The sequence below is a fragment of the Chaetura pelagica genome, unplaced genomic scaffold (genome assembly GCF_000747805.2).
Source record: "Chaetura pelagica isolate M959 unplaced genomic scaffold, ChaPel_1.0 scaffold509, whole genome shotgun sequence".
In the NCBI taxonomy this organism is placed as follows: domain Eukaryota; kingdom Metazoa; phylum Chordata; class Aves; order Apodiformes; family Apodidae; genus Chaetura; species Chaetura pelagica.
In genome coordinates, this window is record NW_009954413.1 from 27,193 (window position 1) to 39,085 (window position 11,893).

Consider the following 11,893-nt stretch of genomic DNA (forward strand, 5'->3'; position numbering starts at 1 on the left):
GCAGGAATGAAGCCCTGAGGCTGAAGAAGAAGATGGAGGGAGACCTGAATGAAATGGAGATCCAGCTCAGCCATGCCAACCGCCAGGCTGCAGAGGCACAAAAGAACCTGAGGAACACACAGGGAGTGCTCAAGGTCTGTTCAGCAAAGCTACAGACAGACAAATGCCACCCCTGACAGTTTTGGCACCCAAGAGCACGCTGCCACCTTGTTCTTGCCTCTTTTCCAGGATACCCAGATACACCTGGATGATGCTCTGAGGACTCAGGAGGACCTGAAGGAGCAGGTGGCCATGGTGGAGCGCAGAGCAAACCTGCTTCAAGCTGAAGTTGAGGAGCTTCGGTCAGCCCTGGAGCAGACGGAGCGGTCGAGGAAGTTGGCTGAGCAGGAGCTTCTGGATGCCACGGAACGTGTGCAGCTCCTCCACACCCAGGTCAGGAACCCTGCTGGAAACTAATCCCATCCACAAGGGATAACTCAGAACGAGATTGCTCTCCATTTTGTGATTACTATGTATATATATTTGAAGAGCCATGCCATGATATGGCCAATCTAGCCAGCCCCCCACTTCTTGTTGGTGACTATGGCTCTAAAGAGGTCTCTTGCATGAAAGACTTCCATAAACATTGCTTGCAATTTCAACTCCTGATGTGTAGACCTTAGGTCTAAAAGTACAACTCATGTTTTTCTGTTGCACAGAACACCAGCTTGATCAACACTAAGAAGAAGCTGGAAACAGACATTGTGCAAATTCAGGGTGAAATGGAGGATATGATCCAGGAAGCCCGCAATGCTGAAGAGAAGGCCAAGAAGGCCATCACAGATGTGAGCTGAGGGTTCTTTTCAATGCTTAATGGAAGTGCCTTCTTCCAAAAATATCTCCAGTCCCAAAATGGCTCTTGACCTTTTTCCCTCACCAGGCAGCCATGATGGCAGAAGAGCTGAAGAAGGAGCAGGACACCAGTGCCCACCTGGAGAGGATGAAGAAGAACCTGGACGTTACAGTGAAGGACCTGCAGCACCGTCTGGATGAGGCTGAGCAGCTGGCCCTGAAGGGAGGCAAGAAGCAAATCCAGAAGCTGGAGGCCAGGGTGTGTAGGGCTCTTCTTTGTGTGTGAGTGAGGATGTGATGTCAGCAGCCAGCAGGGAAGCTCCAAAGCTGGGCTTGTCGTTGCAGGTGCGGGAGCTGGAAGGGGAGGTTGATGCTGAGCAGAAGCGCAGCGCTGAAGCCGTGAAGGGTGTGCGCAAGTACGAGAGGAGGGTGAAGGAGCTGACCTACCAGGTAAGGCAGGAGGTCTCCTTGGGCTGGCAGAGTGTTCTGACAGCAAGTCAGGCTGTGCAGCCACCATCCCCAAGGGGAGCAGTGAACCTCACATGGTGCAGAACCAATCTCAGCTTTTCTCCCCTGTTTGCCAACCGCTCTAGTCTGAGGAAGACCGGAAGAATATTCTGCGGCTGCAGGACCTGGTGGACAAGCTGCAAATGAAGGTGAAATCCTACAAGAGACAAGCTGAGGAGGCTGTAAGTGTTGCATGTATTGGTAACAACCAAAATTTTCTGAGGAGGAACACAAATGATATGGGAAATAAAAATTTTGTTTTGAAAGCATTGAAACTGAAAAACTGTGGTGGATTTCAAGTGCAGGGAAAGAAAGGTCAGTTATCTGAGAAGATAACAGGAAACTCCTCCTTGTAAGGTGATCACCCATGAGAAAAAGAACTCTAGAAACAGCATCCTTAGAGCATGGTTGACAGTTTTCTTTTGGTTGTGCTCCTGTCAGGGTAAACTAAGGGATGTCCTACAAACGTTTTTATCAAGGAGGGCAGACTGAGGGACATGTCTCACAATGAGTCGCTCAGCAGATAATCTTTTTAGTGAAGTTCCTCTCTGCATAGGCAGTGTAGACAGGTTTTGCTCCCCTATGATGAATAAAATTTGTGAGAGGGACATGGCTGGGTTCTAACTGACTCATCTCCTCTAAGTCCTTCATTGCATATCCGAAAGTGCAGACCTAGAACACTAAGCCAGAACAGGACACAGAGATGTGTATCTTATCTCCTGCACTGGAAATAAGCTTCACTATCATCTGCTAAGCAATATTCTTCGTAAGACAAAGTGATGAGATACTTGACTACAGACAGTAGTTTGAAAAGGGTGGATTGTGGGGAGTGCTGTATGGCTGTGGAAGACATGGAAGTCATAGCAGATACATTGGTAGGAGAAGCTATACTCACCTAGTAGGGAGTGGCAGGAGGAGGGAGGTACTTCCTAAGGGTACTAACCTTTGGGGAGTATCCAGGCTCTTTCTTTGCCCTAACCTTTCAGTGTAAACAATAACAAACTGCAGGCCAAACAGTTTTTTCTTGATAGTAAAAACTAGAGAAAGTTGTGCTGTCCATTCCCCTTTGCACATTCCAGAGAACAGAACTGCAATAACCATTCCTAAGTTCCTTCAGTTGGTTTAGATGCGATATTCCAAACAAGGGAAGATGAGGTCTGTGTGATGCTTCTGGGTCATCAGTGGTGGGTGGGAGATGGAGGTCTGTCCTTTCACATGGGAAGAGCCATGCAAGGCTGAGATGTGGGAGGAGTGGAATCCCAGCCCAGGGCTCCTCACCACCAACTGCCTCTCCCTGCACAGGAGGAATTGTCCAACGTCAACCTCTCCAAGTTCCGCAAGATCCAGCACGAGCTGGAGGAAGCCGAGGAGCGGGCTGACATTGCAGAGTCACAGGTCAACAAGCTCCGGGCCAAGAGCAGGGAGTTTCATGGCAAGAAGATAGAAGAGGAAGAGTGAGAGTGTCATGAGGCGACAAAGTGACCTGAGGATGCGCAAAATGTGAACCTCTTGGTCGCTTTTCTTCTGCAATGTCTCTCTGTACCCGCCCCCGTGTCTAGAGAATAAAGACTGTAGATTCCTCTGCATACAGACCATGAACAGTGCCTTCTTTGGGTTTGTTTCTGACCAAGCCTGGGGTGTAGCATTGCAGCACAGGTTTTCTTGTTTTTCCTGGCTGGGGGAGGGGAGAAGCAACCTCTGGATTGAGGCCCTGCAAACTTAGAGGCTGGCCACTCCAGTGGAGAAGTCTACTGAGAGTCCAGGCTGTGCTCTCTTCTGTCTCCAGCAGCTCCTTGCCCTGCTCCTGCCCTCCCATGCTCTTCATGCTTCTCTCATTGCCTTCCAGCACAGCTGACTTCTTATGTCAGAGGCAAGAGTGGATATTCCATTCCTTTTTCCTTTCCCTCCTCTTGTTTGTGATCCTGGCAGTCACAAACCCTAAACATCAGTCTCTGTGTAAGTTATCAGAAGTCACAGTACACTGTACCATGAAGGGCCAACCAAGAGGTCCTTGGCAGAGAGGATTTTTGGCGCACAGAGCACTCTGATGTCACCTTGTCAGTGCCTCTGAATTGTGCCATCTCTCTTACCCTAGATTCCCTCAGCTGCTGCCACCACCTGTTCCTAGTTTCTCTGCAGTGGACAAAATGCTGCCTGGGGCCACATGCAGGAAGGACAGCCCCTTGGGGCCCATTTCTTGCATGCTGTGTGGCACCAACACACCTCCTCAACACATCACCTCCAAGGTCAGCCTTGTCCCCTCTCACACTACAGGCTGTACATGGCATCTCCTTGGGCAAGAGGAAAGAAGAAAACTGATGGGTGCAGCCCTCCATTCCTCCGTCACATACCTGTACCTCACTTTGGCCTCTCCACAGGCTAGACAGAGCCAGTATTTTGGGGATGAAGGGAAGGGGGAAATTCTTAAACACTTTTTCCTTCCTTCAGACCCTGACCTGAAGAGCAGAGGCACAGTGGGCAGATACAGCTGTGAAGTCTCCTGTGCTCTGTCAGCCATCTCAGCTGGATTAGTCTGCCACAATCATCAAGCCTTTTCTGTACTTTGGGTGAAAGACACATGGACAGTGCCAAGGTACGTTGGACACAAGCCCACTGTTGTCTGCCTAAGGTGATGTTTTGCCAGGTCCCTGTTCCAATTAACTTCTGTCCCTTAGTTTCAGGGAGACCACCCTAGAGGATTTTTGCAGAACGCCCCAGGAGTGAAGGGCTGTGTGAATCAAGTGCAGGTTAGTGGGGCCTTAGGGAAATCCTTTCAGCAGTATCAGAGCTCCCTACCTGTTCCTCCAGCTGAGTCCAGGCTGCAGGGTCCCTTGATGCAGAGGGATGTGGAGGGAATGAGAAACACATGGGCAGCAACTGGGGAGTGAGGTGCAGCTGGCACTGTAAAGAAACAAGCAGCAGGCTCAGGAGCAGAGGCCAGGATATATGTTGATGTTGAAACTTGTGGCAGTCCACAGCTTTCCAGCTCTGTGCACTAGCAAGTGCAGAGGTAGGTCCTCCATGGAGCACTGAGCCCTGCAGGGCTGAAGGGATGCAGGTGGTGCAGAAAAGGATTTTTCCCGGGGGAAAAACAACTGTCTGCTGCCATCTGGCTGCTGCCACTTTGCCTCTGGTCTCTTCCACACTGCAAACTCACTGCTGGCACAACTGTTCACCGACCAGCAGGTGGTGGTGCTCACTCAGCACCATGAACTGACCCTCGGGAAGCACCAGCTCTGCTCAGGGTGCACTGGATTTTTTTTTGGGAGGAAACTGTGTCTATGATAGGGGAGTTCATGTGTGTGAGTCACAGCCTTTGTGGCAGGAAAATTAATGGTCTGATAAAGGCAACTCAATGAAATATGATATGTTTTCCTAAAAGTAGTGTTAAACAAAAGTAATTTAAAAAACATGAAAACACAGTTTTAAATAGTGATGTTTAGGACTGTGACCCAAAACGAGCTGCTCCTGACACAAGTGATTGAGCTGCCTTTTCCGTGAGCAGAACTGCCTGCTCCAGGGGCTCATGTTCATGGTGCTGAACCAGTGCCACCTGCTGACTGGTGAACACTGTCCCAGCAGGGAGGTGGCACTGTGGAAGTGTCTGACAGCAGCTGGTGGCAGCAGCCAGGCCCTGTGCCCAAGCCTGAGGCAGGTGCCCCTAAAGGTGATAGGAAGTGGTGAGGACTGACATTGCTTGGTCTAAGCTTGTAGAAGTCAAAGCCTGAGGCTTGGTTTCCAAAGATGCTCACACTGCTGGGAAGTTGCAGCCAACAGCTCTCCAGCTCTGCTCCTATGGCAGCAATTTACAAAGGGCTCTCACCTTACCTGGCTCCCAAGTGCAGCCTCACCAGAGCAGCAGCTCTCACAACAGGGTCCTTCCTGCTTCCAGTGTCACTAGTGAGCACTGGTGAACAGAACCTCTGTCAGTGCTGCCTGAAGAGAGCAGTGGGAGAAGACTCTTCAGGAGCCATTTGCAATCACCACGGGTCTTACGAAAGCCGCCCAAGACCTTGCAAAGATGCCAGACTAGTTCTCCCTTCTCAGGACACTGCACACTTTTTCCCCATGGCTCCCTAGCAGACTTTCAACCTTGTCCATCCCTCCTGATCCCCTGCAGTCTTTCTCCATGCCTGACAGCATGCATTGGTCTGCCACTACAGCCAGGTTCTCTTGTGGGGACCCTTGTCTGCCCAAACCTACCAGTGACCTGACTGCTCCTCTTGGGTGGCCTGAGAATCTCTAGCCTCACCTTCAGGCTTCTCTAAAGCTTCCAGTGGGGCTGGGTAGAGTCTGGGTGACACACAAGATGCTGTGAGTGTCCCAGTTTGCTGTAATGGCTGGTGCAAACATAAACTTCTGAGTCTCTGTGCAATCCTGCTTTACAGACCCTGCACCATCCTTTGCCTCCCATTGTCTCCACCACAGCACCTTGAGGATGTGTCATGGCAATGAAGTCCTGCAGCCAGCAAAGCCAGGCACAGGGAAGGGAGAAGAAGGCAGGTGTGAAGAGGAGTGAGCAGGCTGACAGCTTCTGGCTACACTGGTAAGTGTGACACCTGGAGATGGCTCCTTTGCTGACTTGTACAAAAGAACTGTTGTCAAAGGCACGGGGGGGAAAGGACAGGGAAGTACCTGAAGAAGTAGCACTTGCATCACAGGTATAGCAGTGTCTGTTCTCACCTGTCATAGTCTTCTTCAGACTCTGTTTAGTCAAGTCAACAGTTTCTTCCTTTAGCCTCCTGTGTGCTCCACTTGCACACAGTTACACACCCTCTGGTATCTCTCTCAGGCTCCAGGGACAGGTGCCCACCCTCAGGCAGGACGTGCCCCAGTGCTGCTGGCAGTGCTGGTGGGACTGAGGCCTGGCCTTGCAGCCTGGAAATCCACAGCCCCCTCCTCCTGGGCTCCAGGGTCCCCCCAGCTCGCCCATCAGCCTCCACAGGAGTCCTGCCCAGAGGAGGAGACAAGGCCAAAGCAGAGAGCTCTGCAGGTCGCCCGTGCCAGGAGGATCAGCCTGTCACTTGCCTCCCTTCCTCCTCAGTCTGAAAGGCTCAGAATAGCCCTGGTCTTGCAAGACTCCTCTGGGGTCGTGCCTGTTTGTGTGGCTGACACGCTCCACTAATAGCACCCCAAGACATTCCTGGGCGGGTCGGTTGCCTTCTATAGCTCAGCACGAGGTGCTGCCACGTAGGAGCTGGACAACTGTGCTGTGTCCTGAGATGGCAGGTGCTGTTCTTGCTGCAGAGAGACTCGCACAGCTCCTTTCTCAGCTCAAGTGTTGCAAACCAGAAGTAGGCCCTGGGATGCTCTCCCTGGGAAGAGCATAAACCTCCCAGCCCACGCACTAGACCAGGTTGCTCAGATCTCCATCCAACCTGGCTTTAAACACTTCCAGGGATGGGGCTTCCATAACTTCCCTGGGCAACCTGTTCCAGTGTCTGACCTCCCTCACAGAAAAGAATTTCCTCCTAATCTCTAAATCTCCCCTCTTCCAGTTTAAATCCATCCCCTCTTGTCTTCTCACTCCCTGCCCTTGTCCCAAGCCCCTCCCCAGCTTTCCTGGAGCCCCTTCAGGCACTGGAAGGTGCTCTTAAGGTCTCCCTGGAGCCTTCTCTTCTCCAGGCTGAACACCCCAACTTTCCCAACCTGTCTCCAGAGCAGAGCTGCCCCATGAGCTGCTATTTTAACCACACTGTGGTTATCATGACTTTCTGCTCTGGTTACTTCATATGGCTGCTACATTGCAGACTTTGTCAATGGCCTTAGAGCTTGTGGGAGAGTGGCCTCCAAGCACTTTGGCAAGGCTAAATGTGAGCAGAATTCAAAGTAGCTCTGGGAAACTGCAGAAGTTGTTTCAGATTTTCAGACGGAAATTTAATGAAGAGGAACAAAGAACAAAGTACTTTCAGGAAGATGAGATGAGGTAGACACATGCATTGTTTATGGCTGTTGAACTAAGAAATAAAGGAAGTGGGGCTTGTGAAATATCTCAAATTAACACTGGAGAAAAAAAAAAAAAAGACTTTTAAAATATTTTTGAAGTTTTCTAGGCAATTATTTTTTTTTGGTATATGTAGGTGTTTGGATGTTATTCTTAGACCTGGAAAGTTTCTGTAGTAGGAAACATTTCAATGAGTTGGTTTGGCAATTACTTGAATAAGAAAAACAGTACCTTTACTTTGGAACTTATTATATTAGTGAAGTTGTGCTCTTCCTAAAGCCCTCTTTAGATAGATTATCTAGTCCAACATATTGTCTTGCACTTGAATAACAGTGTAGCTTTGTTGAGGATCCACTACCTTATTAGGACACATGTAGAACACCAGTGAGAAACTAAATTTGTTTTTTCTTGACTTGTGATTATCTGATATGTGTTCAGGTCAGGGGTTGCTTTGCAGTGAGGTACTATTTTTAGAGTTGTCTGTCATTTGATCAGTACTAGTGCAAATGTCCTGAAAAATATGTTGGGCCACAATGGCCACAAAGAAAGACCTCTCAGAGGCAAGCTTAAAGATGCAGTTAATGAGCTCAAATAGAGCTTCTATCACATATGAGTGGCAGGGGATTGGCAGAGGGTCTGTGGAGCACAAAAGTAGTGTTGTAATACCAGTAATAGTAGCACAAATGATTGCAAATATTTCCAGTCAGAAAGTCTTTGTCAATAGTGAACAGTTCTCACTGTGAGCTCCCCAAACACCCCAGACAAGGAGGAAATCACCTGGCACCTGAGCTTTGCTGTCCAGGTCTCATGATACTGCTCTTACACTTCCTACAGAATAGATCCCCTTGGTCCCACCCTGCCAGCCCCAACAGGTCCCAGCACAGCCCCAACATCAGCATGATACTGCTGGGAGAGAGGCAGTTCAGTGCAGATGGAGGCTTTGGAATTGGAGCCCAAAGAGGTGAAGTCCATGCTCAGCTAACACGTGGGTCAGACAGCACGGTGGGGATGGCTCTGCCCTGAGGGTCTGCAAGTGATTCTGCTGCCATAGTATATGGCCAACTGGAAGGATTTGTCAGGGAGCTGAAGAGACTGACCTGTGCTGCCTGGCATGGCAGTGGCATGGTGGGGTGGTCACTGCACATTTAGCTGATTAGGCTAATACTACAATAGGCTAATTTTGGAGGAACACCAAAATATCCTGTTCTCCAGTGAGAGGTGTTATTTTATTCTCCAAACTGAAAGCAAGTTTTGAGAATCCTCTTGTCTCGATGTGAATAATGAATGTGGGAATTACTAATAGAAAATCTCACATGTTATCAACACTGCAAACTCTTCCTGCACTTGAGAATGCCTTGTGTAATTTAAGTAATGTTCAGAACTCTTTCTTGCTTTATGGAGAAAGTAGATAAAAATTCAGGGTGCAATTGTAGCATCCACTTATAGCAACAAAAAGCTAGTTGTGAAAATCTAAACAAATCTATCTCCATAGTATAGCCTCTCCCTGCTTCTCTCACAGGTGTATGGTCAACAGGGAAACAAGCCCCTTAATCAAGTGCCTGATAATTTTAGTTTATCTTGCTGTCCTCATGACTTCTCCTGTCATGTCATTCTCCAACTCCTTTTACATTTTCCTTCCCCTTCCATTGCTGTCAGAGCCTGTTCACCCCACTCACCTGTTCTGAAACTGAAGCTGTTTGGCTGCTTTGGCATCTGATGTAAAGGGCATCCTGAATGTCACTTCCTTGGCCAGGGACTTACAGCTCACATGTCTTTCTCTGACATTTGCTGTGGAGATAGAAGGAATTTGAGTAACCATAGAAATCTCATGCACTCTCAAGAGTTGTTTCTCTGTAAACTTACACAGCTGAGTGTTAACTGTCTCTAATCTCTAGCTGATTTTGCCTTCCATCTTTAATTTTCCTTGCAAGACTGTTACTTTTATTTAGTGGTCAGCAAGACTGCTACATTTATTTAGTGGTCAGCCACTTGGTGTCTTTAGAGCAAAGCATTCCTGGGTTTAAAATCTACTGTTGAAACTTATCAGTTGAATTAACTTCCTTTTTCCTTGCTGTGGAGTCAAGGAATAACTGTATCAAACATTGCAGAAATCAGTCTCCACACAAAGGAACAGGATTAGGAGAAAACAAGGCCCCCTTGTTCCATTCATAGCTAACCTGAGGTAAAAGGAGCTTCTGAACAGCAACAGACACAGGTTAGTTCACTTGAGTTTTGTCTTCCCAACAGCCAAATCAGTGACTGTTGCAACATATCTTAACTACTAGCAGGTTTGTTAATCTTTGATTTGTTAGGCTCATCACTGGCATTTTTCTAGAAGCAAGTCCCAGCTCCTTTTCTACTCCATCCTTTTCAGCACTGCTCACCTGGAATGAGAACTCAAATCCCTGAATGACACTTTTTACCCAGCTAAACCACAATCACTCAGGTTAGATACGCTATGCCAGGAACAGAGGAAGCACTTACCATATTCCACTTAATTCAACACAAAACATGCCTTGCAGCAGAATAAAAAGAACTTTTTCATGTGAAAAGTGTCCTTACCATCTCTAGGTTCCAGTACCCAGCCACATCTTAGCAGAAGTGTTAGAATGAGAAGCTTTGCACCAGAGAGAATTAATGTTCCAGCATTTCTTCTTGTCTCATGCCAGGATTCTTGTGAGGTTTTATTTTACCCACAGATCTTCAGTATGAGGCTACACATTCCTTATCAGTCTGTTGACTAAGGATCCAGAGGCACAAAGATACCTCTTGGCATGTTTTATAAATATTAACAGCATAGCTGAGAACAGCATTTGCAAGCTGTAAATCCTGTCAGGAATTTCCTTCAAGATTAGTGTAAAAATCTAACACCAAGCAGTAAACAAATATTGAACATCTTTAATATTTAACATGAAACTTGGGTGCTTGTATTTTATGTGTTTTGTGAGCAATTCAGCACTATGAGATAACCTATTTTGTTGTAATTTAGTTCTTTAGCTAAAAACTTGTCACATCCTAGCATGCTCATTCCCAAGACAAATTATTCTAGTAACCCTGTGGGAGCTAAGTCCATTTTCTGAATCCATGTGTTAAATAGCTCATTTTGGCAACAAGAAATGACTATGAATTCCAGCTGTAGCATATAGATTATTTTTGGGGTTCATTCTACTAAGCCTAAGGTATTTCTATAAGCAGAACAGAGTTTTTGCTTTACTTACATAGGGAGTCTTTAGATCTGAAAGTGCTTGGGACACAAAGGAATTGTATAGGAAGCTTGGATAGAGTACATTATGATATGAAGTATGGATTTCTCAAGAAAACATGTCATACATCTCACCTTAATCTATTTAAACATCTCCTGGTAGCCACCTGATTTTCTGAACAGATCATCAGTATTTTGTCAAGAGCCGGTGACCAGACCCTGTGTTTTACTATCTTCACAGAAGAGAATGAAACAGTAGTTGATTTGTGGAGAACTCCTGGACTACCCACCTTTATAGGAAGTGTGATCCAGAGTAAAGCAATAGGACACTGTAAAATTTAACTCCAGGTTCTCTGGTCATAATGGAAGCTGATCATCTTTGCACAGAACAGGGCTGTCTGCTTTTGTCTTGCCATTTATTTGAAGCACTCTGTGGTTCATGTCTTACACTGAATCCTAGGCCTCTTGTTTCCTTGAATGGAAATCAAATAACCTTCTCAAGTTGTAAGTCCCTGCCTAACAGAACTGCAGTGCAGGATGGGTCTAAAAATAATCACAAGATATGATGAAGAAAAACAACAGATGATGTTTCAGTTAAATGTCTTTGAAAGATCTCACAGACAGTGAATAGCCTAAAGGTTTTACTTATACAGTGTGATTGTAATGTCCACTTTTGTGTTTGATTTCTGGAGGCTACAGGTTGTATGTGACTGTAATGCATTGCCAAAAACTTGGAAATGATGAAATATCACCATGCCCATTGAAAAGCTGATATATCGTTCTCCACAGCTTAACACCAGGTTTTCACAGAATCACAGAATGTCAGGAGTTGGAAGGGACCTCTGGAGATCATCTAGTCCAATCCTCCTGCCAGAGCAGATCCCATAGGAACACATCCAGACAGGTTTTGAATGTCTACAGGGATGGAGACTCCACAGCTTCCCTGGGCAGCTTGTTTCAGTGCTCTGTTCCCCCCAGAGTAAAGAAGTATTTTTTCATCTTCAGGTTAAATCTCCTGTGTCCCAGTTTGTGACCATTACTCTTGTTCTTCCACTGGGCACCACTGAGAAGAACCTTCTACAAAAGACCTAGGCCTCTCATCTGTATCTGTTGGCCAGTTCCACCAGGTTCCTGTTCCAGCTCCCCATGTCCTTTCCCTCTGAAGTTATCAGAGGTTCTGTCAGATGTACCCTGTCCCCTCAGCCAAATTTTAAAAGTTGTTACTTGATTATACTGTTTCAGCAAAAGGGACGAGATTAGAAGTCAGCGGCATAAATTTATGCTGCCATGTCCAGGAAAGAACCATAGTTAGAAATGTAAGAAATCAGCAGTGTTCCTATTTCATTACTTCTTCCAAGTTATAAAACAGAGTGGATGAGAACTATGTAAAGATCTGGGGCCAGTGGTCA

General features: G+C 47.0%; 1 protein-coding gene across 1 annotated transcript in view; it reads left to right on the top strand.

The window, feature by feature from the left end:
- LOC104394764 (myosin heavy chain, skeletal muscle, adult-like) overlaps positions 1–2,922 on the top strand; it is a 17,711-nt gene extending 14,789 nt beyond the window's left edge. The window contains exons 32-38 of the mRNA XM_010004400.1: positions 5–134; positions 229–432; positions 699–824; positions 920–1,090; positions 1,177–1,281; positions 1,425–1,520; positions 2,641–2,922. Of these exons, the coding sequence (XP_010002702.1) occupies positions 5–134; positions 229–432; positions 699–824; positions 920–1,090; positions 1,177–1,281; positions 1,425–1,520; positions 2,641–2,796 (988 nt within the window). The 3' untranslated portion in view covers positions 2,797–2,922. The remainder of the gene's footprint in view (positions 1–4; positions 135–228; positions 433–698; positions 825–919; positions 1,091–1,176; positions 1,282–1,424; positions 1,521–2,640) is intronic.
- The last annotated feature ends 8,971 nt before the right edge of the window (positions 2,923–11,893 follow it).